The 15763-nt window shown below is 61.5% G+C and overlaps 2 protein-coding genes across 7 annotated transcripts in view; one reads left to right on the top strand and one right to left on the bottom strand.

Annotated features, from left to right (window-relative positions):
• Nucleotides 1-9322: 9322 nt before the first annotated feature.
• On the top strand, nucleotides 9323-12490 carry LOC100342191 (chymotrypsinogen 2). The gene is made up of 7 exons (XM_051847300.3): nucleotides 9323-9393; nucleotides 10236-10339; nucleotides 10447-10526; nucleotides 10842-10920; nucleotides 11287-11467; nucleotides 11559-11692; nucleotides 12266-12490. The coding sequence occupies exons 1-7, from the start codon at nucleotides 9342-9344 to the stop codon at nucleotides 12425-12427; spliced, it is 792 nt and encodes a 263-aa protein (XP_051703260.1). The 5' UTR covers nucleotides 9323-9341; the 3' UTR covers nucleotides 12428-12490.
• Nucleotides 12491-14809: 2319 nt separating this feature from the next.
• The window catches only part of BCAR1 (BCAR1 scaffold protein, Cas family member), a 35768-nt gene continuing 34814 nt past the window's right edge, over nucleotides 14810-15763 (bottom strand). For all 6 annotated transcript variants that reach the window (XM_070062734.2, XM_051847286.3, XM_008257622.5 and 3 more), the window contains one exon: nucleotides 14810-15672. In XM_070062734.2, coding sequence (XP_069918835.1) covers nucleotides 15160-15672 — 513 coding nt within the window. In that variant the 3' untranslated portion in view covers nucleotides 14810-15159. The remainder of the gene's footprint in view (nucleotides 15673-15763) is intronic.

The following is a 15763-nucleotide window of genomic DNA, read 5'->3' on the forward strand; positions in this document are numbered from 1 at the left end:
CAGCTTACCTGCCCTGGCCGCCTTTATATCCCCAAGGGTTCCCCGAGCCCCACCCAGCACCCATGGCCCTGCCCAGCCAGGGAGGCCCGAGAGCCACCCTTCGTTATCCAAGGACCTTGGGCGATAAGTGGGGCCAAGACCCCCTCGCAGCCCAGCCTGGCTCAGGTGTCTCTGGGAAAGAGTGCACCTGCTTGTCCCAGGGCCCCACCCCACAGGCCTTGGCCATGCCCATATCCCCAGGGCACTTCGAGCAAGGCCAGGGCATGGCCCAGGAGCTCAGGACGCAGGGCCGGGGGACCTGCAGGGCCCAGTGCACCAGGAGGCTTTGCAGCTCCTAATTAAGGCAATCCCACTTCAGGATTCGAGAGGCCCAGCTGGTGGGGCCGGCACCATGGTGTAGTGGGTTAAGTTGCCACCTGCAGTGTCGGCATCCCATGTGGACACCAGTTCGAGTCCTGGCTGTTCCACTTCTGATGCAGATTCCTGATAAAGTGCCTGGGAAAGCAGCAGAAGATGGCCCAAGTGCTTGGGCCTCTGCAATCGCGTGGGAGACCCGGATGACCCTCCTGGCTTCAGCCTGGCTCAGCCCTGGCCATTGCAGCCATCTGGAGAGTGATCCTGTGGATGGAGGGTCTCCGTCTCTCCCTCTCTGTGTAACTCTGACTTGCAAATAAATCTTTTAAAAAATCAGCAGAATTTCCCCAGTGCTGGGGCCCCGGGACGTGAACCTGGACTCTCGGCAGATGGCGCTGATGAAACCGACATCCAAAAGCAGAGCGCGGCCGTGGGCATCAGGCGGGGGCCACTGGTCGCCAGCCCAGCCAGGCAGCCTTCGGGTGACAAGAAGTCTCCCTGGCTGGTGACGTCCACCCCGCCACCCGATGACTCGCCACCTAGGGAACCAGTTGTGGGGTCGGCTGTTGGTTTTCCATAAAATGGAGCTTTGATTCCACGCGGCAAAATGACCCAGGAAGCGGGGGGGGGGGGGGGGGGCTTGGCAACCCGACACCACCATGGAACTTGATGCTGGTTCAAGTTTTGCTGGTGTTTCCTTTATAAATTTGGTTTTGCTTCCAGCTGTGTGTGGATCAAGGGCTCTGACTGGGGGCCCTGCCAGCGGAGAAGCTGCCTGTGGCCGCCCAGGGCTGTCCCCTCCCTGATCCGGCGCAGGCAGGCTCTGCCGAGCACACACACGTGGGTGTCCCGGCCCAGGCAGTCTGCCGAGAGCGCCGCTCCCCACCGCCCAGTCCGAGCGAGCAGCCTCGCCCCTGGTATTTTCCTCGCTTCAGGGAATTTTCCAGAACAGGAAACAGAAGCAGGCTGAAGTCCCTTCGTCTGCTGTGGGTCACAGGGGCGGGGCGGGGGCCAGGCTGGGGAGGGTTTCCCGGCCTGCGAGAGGTGATCCCGGGGAGGCCCAGGATGACCCATTCCTCTGGGTCCCCAGCCCACTGCCCCCATCCCAGCCAGGGAACAGGGGACCACTCTGTGAGGAGGAACCGCCCCGCCCTCTCGTCCACACGGTCAGCCTGGTTCTCAGGGGCAGCTCTTGAGGACAATCTAACTTCCCGCTTTCTGTGCCCTGGCACATTCTTGTGGGGGTGCAATGCTCAATACCCAGAGCTTCGGCTGCCACTTTGACACCATGAGACCCGCAAAAGCTGCAGCTCTCTCCCCCAGATCTGTTCTCAAAGAGCAGGTGCCAGTCAGCCACCAGCAGCCTCCCATTTGACCACAGAACCCTTGTGGTGGCTTCGGCCTCTGTCCCCCACAGCCACACTCCATTTCTGGCCTCCCGGAAGCTGACCGCCAGGGGCGGGACTGCACCCACAGGTCCCCTGCCCTCTCTCCCTTCCCAATGGCTTCAGCCCACGGGAGGCACCTGCAGGAGCAGCCCTGGAGTGGGGGAGGCACAGCTGTCCCCTAGTACCCACAGGGCCCAGCTCCAGGGCTCCTGGATCCCAAAACCCGCAGGTGCTCACTCCCCTCACGTGGACTGGCGTGGCCCTGCGTGGAAGCCACACACCCTCATGTGCACTTCAGGTCACCCGTGAAGGCCGTGGACATGGCTGTCGCAAGGCTGTTCCTCGGGACGAGGACTGGACATCAGCCAGTGCGCCCAGGGCAGAGGCAAATGTTTCCTTCTGTATTTGCCACCTGAGGGTGGCCGAATCCATGGGCGTAGGAGGCTCGGCTCCGGGAGCTCCGGATGCTCCCTAGGGCTGCGGTGGGCGGGCTGCATGCCTTACAGAGACCACAGGCCCTGTCCGCGGCGCCCGCCCCACAGCCCCCCTGAGTCCCTGCAGCTCCAGTGCAGCCCTGGGTGTCTCACTAGCCCTCCGCTGGCTCCCCCTAAACCCTGCCACACTGTGCACAAATTCCTGGTGTGGAAACTCACCTCAAACCCTGCCCTTGGCAGTGAACTCAGGACCCCCGGCAGTGGTGCGCAGCACCCGGCGCTCATGCGGGGAAGTCCCCGAGCACCTCATGGCGGGGATGGTGAGAGCCTGGTGTCCCACGCCGGAGAGCGGGAGGAGCCCCCACAGCCACGGCACTGAGCCCTCCACACCGAAGGGGCGGTGATCAGCGTGCCCGGGGCTTAGGAACAGCCACGCCAGCCACGGCTTCACTCCTGCCAGGAGGGCGACACAGAACACAGGGGCAGGCCTGGGGTATGCGGGGGAGCTGCTGCTTAGAGTGCATGACCCCTCGTCAAGTGTCTAAGCTCAAATCCCCGCCCACTTCTCACCCAGCTTCCTGCCAACACACACACGGGGAAGCAGCAGGCGGCGGCTCGAGGACTCGGGTTCCTGCCACTACATGGGAGAGCGGATGGAGTTCCAGGCTCCTGGCTGTTGCAGCCATGGGAAGTGAACCGACAGATGGAAGATCTCTCCTCATGCATCTGTCTCTCTGCCTTTTAAATAAAATGAAAATAAAGAAAAAATTTAAAGAAAAAAAAAACAACAACAACAACAGAAAGTGTCAGGTGTTGGTGAACCTATGAAGACCCTGGGCTCCTCCTCCACGGCTTGTGGCCTCTGGGAGAGAGAGGAAAGAGGTGGCAGGGCCAGGCAGGGCCTCAGAAAGCTAAGCACGGTGCCCCGGGACCCAGCGAGCCCACTGCGAAGGATGCAGCCCCGAAGGCAGACAGCGCCGGAACACGTACCTGCACGCCAGTGCTCACAGCAGCACCACTGCCAAAAGGTGGCAACCACACTTGGTTCACAAACACAACAACCAATTGTAGCTCCTCCATACAAGGAGATACTATTCAGCCAGGAAAGGAAGGAAGAAGTGACCCGTGCTCCAACATGGAAGAATCCTGAACACACACTAAGCGAAATGAAGCAGACACAGAAGAACAAGTATCATCTGATTCCACTTGTATAAAACACCAGTGTCGGCCGGCGCCGCAGCTCACTAGGCTAATCCTCCGCCTTGCGGTGCCGGCACACCAGGTTCTAGTCCTGGTTGGGGCGCTGGATTCTGTCCCGGTTGCCCCTCTTCCAGGCCAGCTCTCTGCTGTGGCCAGGGAGTGCAGTGGAGGATGGCCCAAGTACTTGGGCCCTGCACCCCATGGGAGACCAGGAGAAGCACCTGGCTCCTGCCATCGGATCAGCGCGGTGCGCTGGCCGCGCCGGCCATTGGAGGGTAAACCAACGGCAAAGGCAAAGGAGGACCTTTCTCTCTGTCTCTCTCTCTCTCTCACTGTCCACTCTGCCTGTCCAAAAAAAAAAAAAAAACCACACCAGTGTCACATACCAAAATCCAGGGAATCAGGGACCTTATTGTTTTAATGTTTACATATTTATTTCTACTTACTTGAAAGGCAGAGTGAGAAAGCAACACCTTCCAACTACTGGTTCTCTCCCCGAATGCCCCCAACAGCTGGGGCTAGGCAGAGGAAAGCCAGGAGCTTGGAGCTCCATCAGGTCTCCCATGTGGGCAGCAGGGACCCAAATACTCGAGCTGTTGCCTGCGCCTCCCCGGATGTATTAGCAGGAAACTGGATCAGAAGCAGACGTGAGACTTGAACCAGGGACTCTGGATAAGAGATGCAGGCAACTCAGGTGGCGTCTAACCCACTGTCCCACAATGCCAGCCCACAGCACCCACCTTCGATGGCTGGCACATGCGGTATAGAAAGTACACCCATAAAGCTGGAAAAGACTCGGCTTGTGATGCCAGCATCCCACATGGGTGCCAGTCCCAGTCCTGGCTGCTTCTCTTCCGATCCAGCTCTCTGCTATGGCCTGGGAAAGCAGTGAAGATGGCCCAAGTCCTTGGGCCCCTGCACCCACGTGGGAGACTGGAAGAAGCTCCTGGCCCCTGGCTTCGGATCAACTCAGCTCTGGCCTGTGTGGCCAATTGGGGAGTAAACCAATGGATGAAAGACCTATCCTCTCTCTACGTAACTCTGACTTTCAAATCAATCAAAAAAAAAATTTTTTTTTTTTGACAGGCAGAGTGGACAGTGAGAGAGAGAGACAGAGAGAAAGGTCTTCTTTTGCCGTTGGTTCACCCTCCAATGGCCGCCGCGGCCCGAGCGCTGCAGCCGGCGCACCGCGCTGATCCGATGGCAGGAGCCAGGAGCCAGGTGCTTTTCCTGGTCTCCCATGGGGTGCAGGGCCCAAGCACCTGGGCCATCCTCCACTGCACTCCCTGGCCACAGCAGAGAGCTGGCCTGGAAGAGGGGCAACCGGGACAGAATCCGGCGCCCCGACCGGGACTAGAACCCGGTGTGCCGGCGCCGCTAGGCGGAGGATTAGCCTAGTGAGCCGCAGCGCCGGCCCAAATCAATCAATTTTAAAAATAAAAAAAAACCTCTGCATTTGCCATGTGTACCAGCATTGTGGTACAGAGTACCACTTGGGACAGCGGCATCCCCTATTGGTGCTGGTTCAAGTCCCGGCTGCTCCACTTCCCATCCAGCTCCCTGCTGCTGCACCCGGGAAGGCAGCAGCAGATGGCCTGAGTACTGGGGCCTCTGCCACCCACGTCGGAGATGCGGATGGAGCTCCTGGCTTCAGCCTGGCCCAGCCCTAGGTGCTGCAGGCAGCACTGGATAGAAGATCTCTCTCTCTCTTTCTTCCTGTAACTCTACCTTTCAAATAAATAAACCTATTTCTCTCTCTCTCTCTCTCTCTCTCCCTGTAACTCTGCCTTTCAAATAAATAAACCTATTTTTTAAAAAAAGGTAAAAAGAAATTATACTTTGATATATTTGTTTTTAACTAAAAAAAGGGGGGCTGGGATTTGACGCCAGGGCAGGCCGTGAGGGAGCGGGCTGGCCTGTACCCCACAGGTTCTCATCTCTCGGAAGGTGCCAGGCATGGAGGTGCCCGTTCCAGAGGAACCCAGGTCTGAGGCCCCACTGGGCCCCCGAGGTGGGCAGCTGCTTGGCCGGCACAAGCCTCCCCCAAGGAGGCAGACGGCATGGACGTGGCAGGGTGGGGGCTCTCTGTCCCCAGCCACACTCTGCCCCCAAACCCAAGCTGCCCAGGACAGCCCTGGCTTCGGGACGCCCTTCTGGTACACACAGGCAGGCAGTGGGGGAGGCAGTGCGGGGTGGAGGATTCCTGAAACGGCTGCGGCCCCGCATGCTCTTGAGCTGACACCGTCCCTCGGGGAAGCGGCAGGAGCAGAGGGCATGGCGTGGCCTCCCACACGTGCACCGGTCCGCGTCCTGGCTGCTGCACTTCTCATCCGGACCCTGCTACTGGCAGGGGAAAGGCAGCAGAGGATGGCCGGGGTGTTTGGGCCCCTGCCACGCACGTGGGAGACCTGGATGAAGCTCCTGGCTCCTGGCATCAGCCTGACCCCGAGCTGACTGTTGTGGCCATCTGGGGAGTGAACCAGCAGATGCAAGCTCTCTCTGTCTCTCCTTCTCTCCTTCTCTCTCTGTCACTCTTTCAAAATCAATCTCTCTCTCTCTCTTTTTTTTTTTTTTTTTTGAAAGACAGTGACAGAGAGAGAGGCAGAGACACAGAGAGAAAGAGATACTGATGAAGGTCTTTCCATCCACTGTTCACTCCACACAAGACCACAATAGCTGGGGCTGGGCCAGGCTGAAGCCAGAGCCTGGAATTCCATCCAGGTCTCCCACATGGGTGCAGGGACCCAAGCACTCAGGCCATCTTCCACTGCTTTCCCAGGCACATTAGGGAACTGGATCAGAAATAGCATAGCCAGGACTGGAACTGGCTCTCTGGCATTTCAAGTAGAATCTACGACACCACAACACCAGCCCCTCTCTTTTTTTAAATAAAATAATAATAATAAAAAGCAACAAGTTTTAAAAAGACAGAGGGAATTTTTAAAAAAGATTTATTTATTTATTTGAAAGTTGGAGTTACAAGGAGAGGTAGAGGCAGAGAGAGAGAGAGAGAGGTCTTCCATCCAATGGTTCACTCCCCAACTGACCTCAATGGCCAGAGCTACGCCGATCTGATGCCAGGAGCCAGGAGCTTCTTTCAGTCTCCCTCGTGGGTGCAGGGGCCCAAGGACTTGGGCCATCTTCCACTGCTTTCCCAGGCCACAGCAGATATGGATCGGAAGTGGAGAAGCCAGAACTTGAACCAGCGCCCATATGGGATGCCGGCACTACAGGTGGCGGCTTTACCCGCTATGCCACAGCGACGGCCCCAGGGAGAATTTTTAAAAACCAGTGATGCTCTCTGCGATTAACTCCCAAACAGGCAAGCTCTGCACATGTGGATGCACGTAGGGATGTGTGGCAAGCTGTGGGCAGCCGAGTCCCATAGCCGGCGTGTGGGTGATCACGGGCCTGTTTGTGATTACTGTTATGAGGGTTTGGGATTTTTCAAAAATGAGTTGACACCCATTGGGAGGTGTGGGTTTTGCGGTCGCCTAAGCTGCAGGGGCATGTGGTCGGCTAAGGGCAGATATTCCCACCAGCCCCCCAGCCAGGGAAAAATCCGGGGTGGAAGAGGTTAGCCAAAGAAGCATGTGTCACACGGCTCTATCTGGGAAGCCTGGGATGGCGTCCTGGCGCTGTAGACCCAGTTGCCACGCCCTTCGGGAAATCTGATGAGGGTGATGCAGGGTGGGGGACACCCAGAATGGGGGTGGGCGCCGACTCCTTCAGTTCTGCTGTTTAAAGGTGGGCACCCGAACACCAAGACTCGGCCTCATGTGTTCACAACAGCTGTCCCCCTAACAGCCCCAGGCTAGAGAACGGGTGATGGCCAAACAGTGACAAGACACACGGCGTGATTCTGTTGCCACGCAACTCCGGAAGCCAAAGGAATCCACACGCAAGGGTGCGCACTAGTGTCAGTTGTGCAAGATGGAAAGCCAGCCTATGCAGAAAGCAATCAGAACAGCAGCTGCTTCAGGAGGTGGGACTGGGCCCAGGGCGCGAGGGGCTCTGGGGAGTGGGAGATGTCCGGCTTCTCGCTGTGGGGGACCGGGGGCGGGGCCCCAAGGCCCATGCCCTCATCGGAGGCCACCGACCCATCGGCGCTACAGTCAGCGGCGTTCAAGCAAGAGCAAAGGACCCGTGCACCTCATTTCGGAAATGAACACAGATAGCAGGTGGCACCCACGTCCCATGTGAGGGCCTGAGCTTCAGATCCCGACTTCCTGCTGGGAGGCAGCGGGTGGCTGGGGTAGTGGGGATCCCTGCCACCCACGTGGGAGATGTGGATGGAGTCCCCACATCAGATCTGCCTGTCTCTGTCTCTTTGCCTTTCAAATAAATTAAAAATAACTAAGTAAAAATATAAAAAGAACCCATGAAAGAAGAGAGCCCAGGAGGCCAGAGTCCATGGGGACCGGGACACAGGCTGCTCCCCCTCTCTGTCCCCACCCGGCTGCCCGACAGAGCCACTCAAAGCCGCCCTGGGCTCAGGCTCCCCACGGCCCCCGCAGCTGCGCCTATTCCCATGCGCTAGGCCCCCGGTGCCAGCTGCACATTTCCATGCCGGCCAAGGCCGCGTTCACAGCCACGTGTCGGCCCTCCTATCTGGCCCCTCCCCCTCCCCACGCCGGCTCCTGCCTCTGTGGCTCCTGGCTCCTCTGGACCACATGGGTTCCCTGCGACCCCCAGGCCCTGGCCCTGACCGTTCCGTGTGCCTGGACCCGGTCCCCTCCGGAGACCCGGGGTTACTCCTGCACACACAGCTGTTGCCCGTCCTAAGCGATGATGTTGATATGATGATGATGGTGACACTGCTCTCAGCGGGGCCTGATGCGCAAGAGTGTTCTACTTCTTTCACTCTTTTGCCTAAACTCTCCGACCCAGGTAAGCTTGCTAAAGGGAAGGCAGGGGTCTGTGTGCACTCCGGGAGGGGGCTGCTGTCTCTGCTGGTTGCTGGGATAAGCTGCAGGCACTCAGCACCTCTGCCAACACACGGCCTCTCGGGTGCGGAAGGGGCCTGCCAGGCCATTAGCTGAAGAGATACCGAGAAGGGGACCACAGCGTACACCTCCTGCCGACTCACGGAGAGACGGCATCAGAGAAGGTGAGGGACTCGCCCTAGGAGCCACAGCTGGCTGACGCCAAAATCCGAGCCGTGGACGCACACGTCACCGCCATCCATTCAGCGGATGTGACGACAGCCCCGAGCCACGTTGCCTGCACTCGGGGAAGCTTGCCCTGTGTCTGGCAGCCTCAAGCCCAGACTTCTCCCTCCCAGAGTCCCAGGTCCACCTCCCCTGTGCCTCCCACACGTTGAGGTCCAGCCCCGTTAGCCCTCATCGTGGGGATGAGGGATCCCCGGGGGACACAGGCCCTGTCTTGCCCCCGACCTGCCCCAGGATGCCACACACTCAATTCCAGGGTCTGGGCTGCTGGCCCCTGTGTGCGGGGGCTGGCTCAGGTGACCGGGCAGTGGGCAGCTGTGCCCTGCCCAGGCACTCTGCAGACAGGCTGGCGCTGAGACCCTGTGGCCCTGGCCTCCAAGCCTCACCCAAGCCTCTGACCTGACCCAAGCCTTCCTGAACCTCGCCCTGCTTGTGCAGGGCCCAGGGACGTTTGAACACATGTATTGTCCGAGATCCTCCAAGCCACAGGGACTCGGCTGGGACTTAAACCCCGGCCTTCCAGATTCAAGCCATGGAGGCCCGCACAAGAGGCAGAGGCCCGGAGGAGGAAGGCTCTGGCCCAGTGACCGCTTGTCCGGCCTTGTTCTGCCCTTGGCTCTGGCCCCAAGCTCGGCGGTGGGCCACAGCTGCTGCCCTCCCAGGCTCCTGCCCGGCCAGGCACACACCCAGGGAAGGGATTATCACCTCAAGGTCTGCAGATAACAGCTGGGCGGGGGCCCTGGGCTATAACAGGGAGCTGCGGGCAGGCGCCCTGGATCCGTGCACGTGGCACCATGGCCTTCCTCTGGCTGCTCTCCTGCTGGGCCCTCTTGGGCACCACCTACGGTAGGTGTCAGCAAGGCCGGGCGAGGGCAGCAAGGCCTCCTCCTTTACCCCAGGCTACAGGGTCCCTGCTCCCTGCACACAGCATGCTGAGCCCGTGCCAGCCCCTCCCACTCTGCGTGCCATCGGCCACATCTCCAGCTCGGGGACGCTGGGAGGAGCCGCCCAGATCCCCAGCTCCCTCGCAGTCTCAGTCTCAGGGCTGTTCCCTCTCCTTACGCCCATCCAGTCCGAAGCCCCCAGGGAAGGCAGCGAGCATTCCTGGGGCTGCCTTCAGGCCTCGAACCCTGGGCAGGGGTCAGGAAGACAGGTCTAGAAGGAAAGACAGTTGGGGCTGCCACACAGGCTCGGATGGTGACAGGTGAGCACTTGCAGCTTCGTCCCTTCCATTCCTGCTCTTAAAAGCTCCTGTTCACTGTGCACCTACTATGCGCCAGGCACAGAGCCAGCACTTTGCAGGCTAACTTGTCTTGCATCCTTACTCCAACCATGTAAGCCCGGCAACTGTGTGATGCCCACGTCACTGGTGTGGAGACAGAGTGGGCAGTGCTGGGCCGGGAGCAAAGGCATGGAGCCCACCTTGTACCCCGCCTGTCAGTCTGGCCAGGGTAGAGGTGGGCACCAGTCGGATTCCTCTGCTCCTGATGCCCAGTGCACGTCAGCCTGAGTGGCCCTATGGGGATTTCAGGGCCAGAGCGCAGTCAAGGCCACCTTCTCAGGGAGGGGAGGTGGGAGCCAGGCCTGGTCCCAGAGGCTGGGACAGGGGTGGAGGTGAGGAGGCGGGGCCCTGGGACCTGGGTCCAGGGTCAACCTTGCCATCCACCCTCACCCTTCCCTGCCCGCAGGCTGCGGGGTCCCCGCCATCCAACCCGTGCTGACCGGCCTGGCCAGGATCGTCAATGGTGAGAATGCCGTCCCCGGGTCCTGGCCCTGGCAGGTGTCCCTGCAGGTGAGAGCGGGACTCTGGGCGCCTGGAGGCACCGGGTGGTGGGGGGCGTTGGTCAGACTGGGGGCTCCGCCTGGTGGGAACTGCTGACCCCCCCTCCCCTTCCCCAGGACAAGACCGGCTTCCACTTCTGCGGGGGCTCCCTCATCAGCGAGAACTGGGTGGTCACCGCCGCCCACTGCGGGGTCAGGTGAGGGCCGTGGGTCCCCAGGAAAGCCCTTGGGGTGCGGTAGGGAAGCTGTCATGGTTGAGGACGAGTCCTTTATCCCCTCCACTCCTCAGAGACCTTGTCGGAAATGCGTACAAAGTTCCAGTGCTGCCTGGGCCCCCGGGAAGGGTGTGCCACTGTTTGCAATCACAGCTGTGTGAGCTGCCCTGTGGTCACGAGCACGGATACACGCACGCTGTGCACACACGCCTGCACACGGCTCCTGAGAGGCCGCCCGCCCCCTGCAGCTGGCGCCCTCCTCATGGCGGGAACCCGCTGCTCTCTGACCCTCTCCAGTACCTCCCACTTGGTCGTGGCCGGGGAGTTTGACCGGGGCTCCAGCCAGGAGAAGGTGCAGGTGCTGAAGATCGCCAAGGTATGAGGGCTACCGGGGTCCAGGTGCCACCCTGGCGGCGAGGGCCTGGGGACCCCATGGCTACTGAGGCTGGACCAAGAGCACGGAAAGACCTCCAGCCCCGGCCCTTCCTGATCACCCCAATAACCCCCGATGGCAGAGGCAGACGGGAGCAGAGCTTACAGACCGCGTCAGGGGCAGGCCTGTGACTGCTCCGTCCAGGCCCGGGCCTCGGGCTCCTGGGGGCACAGAGGATGAGGCCAACTGAGGCCACTGTCCAGGGAGGAGCACTGGGGTGTCGAGGGGAGCCACGCACCCCTCACTGTCCTTCCGGCCCCGCATCTTCTCCCTGGACTGCGGCTGGATCTTTTTGGTCCCAAACCACAGGTGTTCAAGAACCCCAAGTACAACGCGGCCACCATCAACAACGACATCACCCTGCTGAAGCTGGCCTCATCCGCCCGCTTCTCCACCACCGTGTCGGCCGTGTGCCTGCCCAGCGCCAGCGACAACTTCCCCGCGGGGACACTGTGTGCCACCACGGGCTGGGGCCTGACCAAGCACACCAGTGAGAGACCAGCCAGGCGGGCGGCGGGGGGGCAGAGGTGGCACTGTGGGCGGGGCAGGCCGCGGCTGCTGACCACCCCTTGCCCTTCTAGACGCCAACACGCCCAACAAGCTGCAGCAGGCGACCCTGCCACTCTTGTCCAACACCCAGTGCAGGAAGTACTGGGGCACCCAGATCACCGACCTGATGGTCTGCGCCGGCGCCAGCGGTGTCTCCTCCTGCATGGTACAGCCCACACCCTGGGGGGCTCTTGCTGCACCCCCTGCCCCCTGCCACCTGGGGGCAGAGAATGCCACTCCCAGCCCTGCCTCTCGCCAGGGCCCGTCCCTTTCTCCCTGTACTCATTTGCCCAAGTCGTTGGGGAGACGCACCCAGTGGACCACGGATGGCCTCAGCAGAGGGGAAGAGGGTTAGGGGCTCCGGGCTCGGAGGCGCACTGCTGTAAAATGCCACGGATGCCATGTGAGCGGAAGGCACTGGCTGGAGCGGGGCAGTGCGCAGCCTGGGCAGTGGGATACATTGGGCCGAGGACTCCAGATCAGGCAGCCCCTCCTCCCTTACAGTGGCCACATGGCCAGCCCCACCCGTGCTCTTCCTCCTCTTGGGCAAATCAGCTTTACGGAGCCCTGGGCCGGCCCAGACTTGCAGGGGCACAAACCACACAAGGAGCTCCCGATGCCTTTCCCAGCCCAGCACTAACCTCGCCGAGCACCTGCATGGAGGGCTCTGGGAACAACACCGCGGCCCCTGGACCCGGCTGCCAGAGTCACGGCCTCTGCTCTCCCCCCACTCCTGCAGGGCGACTCTGGAGGCCCCCTGGTCTGCCAGAAGAACGGAGCCTGGACCCTGGTGGGCATCGTGTCCTGGGGCAGCGACACCTGCTCCACCTCCAGCCCCGGCGTGTACGCCCGCGTCACCAAGCTTGTCTCCTGGGTGCAGGAGATCCTGGCGGCCAACTGAGCCCGCAGCCGCACCTCACCCCGGACACCACACGAGGTAAAATAAACATTGGACCCCATGCCAGCGCTGTCTGCTGCCTGTCTGGGAGCTGCCAAGGCCTCTCTCTGCCTCCAAACAGGACCCTCCTTGGTGGGACCAGGCTGCTGGTGTCCTGAGAGACCCTCCTTCGTCCCCTCCCCCACCACATGGGTCCCTACTCTCCAGACCCAAGAAGAGCACACGCAGGGAGAATGAGGGTCCCAGGTGGGCCCTGCCCACTCCAGTCTCATGCACCTGTGGTATCAGGGGGTCCAGGTCCCTTGGACCCCTGAGCCCCAGCCCAGGTGACCCAATGCATTTTCCCCTCTTCTCATCCCCTACTGCCCCTCGGCCGGCCTCCTGCCTGCCCCCAGCCCCTCTGGGCTTCCACTTGGCCCCCAGCTGTGCATGGGGCACCTGTCACCAGTAAGCACCTCCAACTCAGATGGACACGTGCAGTCCTCTCTCCCCTCCGCCTTTTCCATCTACTCGGATGGGAACCCCCAATCACTGGCCGAAGCTGGGGGAGGCCCCAGCTCTACCTGCACGCCTCCCAAGCACGTCCCCCCAGCACTCCAGGTATGGAGCAGGCTGTGACATCCCAGGCCCCTGTCCTACAACCCTGAGCTCAGAGGGGGTTGGGCACGCCCCTCAGGGTGCACAGCAGCCAGGGGCCCTGCCCTCCTCCCTTGGGGCCCCAGCTGCAAATGCCTGCATGTTGCTTCCCTCCATGGGCACCTGGGGCAGCCGAGCTCTCAGTGTCTCGGAGGCGTGGCACTGCTGTCTCAGGCCATCATCAACCCAGTGTTCCCCACAATAGAATAGTGCACCCCACCCTCCCAGAGCCAAGAGCCAGCGCCCAGGATTCCCCAGGACTCAGGGTTACTAAACCTAATCCCACAGCCACCCACCCGTGAACTTAGCACTGTTCTCCCCATTTCACAGACACGGAACTCATGGCAGACCTCATTTCTGCTCCTTCAGGCAGCCTGGGTGGCCCTGGCTGGGGTCAGCAGGCTGGGTGGGGGACCCTTCAGCCTAGAGATTTGGGGCTCAGGGGCCATCTGCAGAGGAGGTGGCCTGGACAGGCTGAGGTAGAAACAGGTGCAGCCCCGGTGGCTCCCGTCCAGCCCTTCTGCACCCTGCCCGCAGGCTGTGGGGTCCCTGCCTCCCACCCTGTGCTGACCAGCCTTCCAGGGTCATCAATGGTGTCCCTGCGGGTGAGAGCAGGATTCTGGGCGCCTGGGGACACTGTGGGGGCTGCTGACACCCAGGGCAGCACCAGCTTCCACTTCTGAGGAGGCTCCTCCATCAGCAGGACTGGGTGGTTGCCGCCGCCCACTCGGGGCTCAGGAGAGGACGCTCGTCCCCTCCCACCTGGGTCAGCAGGGCAACCCGAAGGGAGAGCAGCAGGCCAGGACGTACCCCATCCTCTGCTGGAGACCCAAGGCCGCGTCCTCAGGCCCTCCAGCCACTAGAGTTGCAGCTTGGGAGCCTGGGGCGGTGCTGTGCCTCCACTGCACCCCAGCAGGCCCCTCCCAGGTGCCCCCTGGGGCCTGAGCACCTTTGCCACCTCCCCTCTCCAGGAGGAGCCACCTGGCTCGTTGGGGCAGGGGGACCCTGTCGCTCCCCCTTTTCGTGGAGGAACGACACTAAGCCCTGCCTAGGCTTCATATCCGAGTCACGGCACCATTATGTCACTCCCCCTCTTCGTGGAGGAATGACACAGGACCCTGCGTTGTTCCTTCGTCTGCTCGGCCCTTCCCGGGTTTGCTGCTGGTTCCTCCCGGGTTGGCCACCGTCCCTTCCACCTCCGTGGAAGGGCGGCTCCCCCTAGCCGCCTTCCCCACTTCCGCGGGGGAGCGGCACACCGCCGGCCGGCTCTCTCGGGGGCTGCTCAGGTGTTCCTTCAGATAGATGTTCCCCTTAGATGTTCCTGGTGCATGTTGTCTCTCTCCTCCTTTATAGTCCTCTTCTGCCAATCCCAACTCTGCTACCCACACACCGAGCACGCTGCTCTCCTCCAATCAGGAGCAGGTCCTGCTGTTTATTGGTTGAACTGGAGGCAGCTGTGTAGAAGCTGCTTCTCCCTTCTCAGCGCCATATTGTGGGAGAGCAGATGCATAGAATAAGTCCTAATTCCAGTAACTTAGTCTAGTCCGGGTTGCTCCCCACAGGACCCGGCTGTGTGACCCCTCCTGGAGCTACTCCAGGCCTTCCGGGCCTCAGCCAGTGTCTCTCCCTACCCCAGCCCCAGGAGCCACTGGGGCCTGTGCGCAGGCCTGGGGTTCTGTGTGGGGCTGGCGGCCTCAAGCCCTTTGTACTCGGTGGCCTTCTGACCGACCATGGCCTGACTCGGGCAGCTGCTTTTCATTTTTACATTTTTATTTAAATGTAGATTATTAGTCAAATGATTGGAAAATCAATAACGAAAAATAGTTGCTTAGGGTCTTCCCCTGGTGTGGAGAGCCCGGCAAGGCTGCACCAGCCCTGTCGGGGCAGGGTCCCCGCACGCAGTGGGATCCAGCCTCGGGGTGGCCCCCCAGCTGCCCTGGGCTCCAGTCCTGAGGCAGTGCCGTCCACGGCCTGCCCTGTCATAAATACGAACACGCCCTGGACAGTCGGGGCTGCTGGACCGAGGCAGAGTGGGGAGGCCTGTCCCCATGCCTGCCGCGTGCCCCAGCCCGCTGCCCCGCCCCCGCCCCCCACTGGTCTCAGGCAGCCGCCAGCTGGCCCAGGACCCGGCGGAACTGCTGCGTGCTGTGGCCCAGCTCCTTGACCCTGTCTACCATGTCCTGGGCAGCGGAGGGGGACGGGTACTGCAGGGCGGCAGCCTTCGTGGTGGCCACGATGCCGCGCAGGAGGTCGCAGAGCAGGTTGCTGTAGTGGGTCACCTGGCTGCGCACGTCGGCGGCCTTGGCCTGCCGTGACAGCGTGTCCCCTATGAACACCAGCTTGTGGGCGCTGAGGATGACGAACTTGCTGTGGGCCACGAAGATCTTGGGTGGCTGGTTGGTGGCCACGGCAGTGAAGAACGCGTCCACGGCGTTGGTCAGAGTGGTCAGGTTGGCCTCGCACTGCTCCAGGTAGAAGAGCAGCAGCTGTCGGTCTGAGGGCCCGAGGCCGCCCGTGCGCCCTGGCGCCAGGGGCTGCGCCGGCGTCCAGCTGCTCAGGTCGTGGTCGATGGGCCGCGACACCTCCTGCTCCAGTCGCTCAAACTGCTTCAGCTGGACGGCAGGGGAAACACGAGCAAGGTTAGAGTCCTGGACGAGAACCAGAGGCTGCCCCGTCCCCGGCTGGCTGGCGAGGGCCCTCCTG

Source organism: Oryctolagus cuniculus, chromosome 18 (genome assembly GCF_051225735.1).
Source record: "Oryctolagus cuniculus isolate XC-2025 breed Fujian yellow rabbit chromosome 18, ASM5122573v1, whole genome shotgun sequence".
In the NCBI taxonomy this organism is placed as follows: Eukaryota; Metazoa; Chordata; class Mammalia; order Lagomorpha; family Leporidae; genus Oryctolagus; species Oryctolagus cuniculus.

Excerpts from the sequence above, each read along its gene's own strand:
- LOC100342191 (XM_051847300.3), top strand. The coding sequence starts at position 9,342 with ATGGCCTTCCTCTGGCTGCTCTCCTGCTGGGCCCTCTTGGGCACCACC. Across the intron at positions 10,921-11,286 it reads AGGTGCTGAAGATCGCCAAG|GTGTTCAAGAACCCCAAGTA; the intron begins GTATGAGGGCTA and ends CCCAAACCACAG. Across the intron at positions 11,693-12,265 it reads GCGGTGTCTCCTCCTGCATG|GGCGACTCTGGAGGCCCCCT; the intron begins GTACAGCCCACA and ends CCACTCCTGCAG.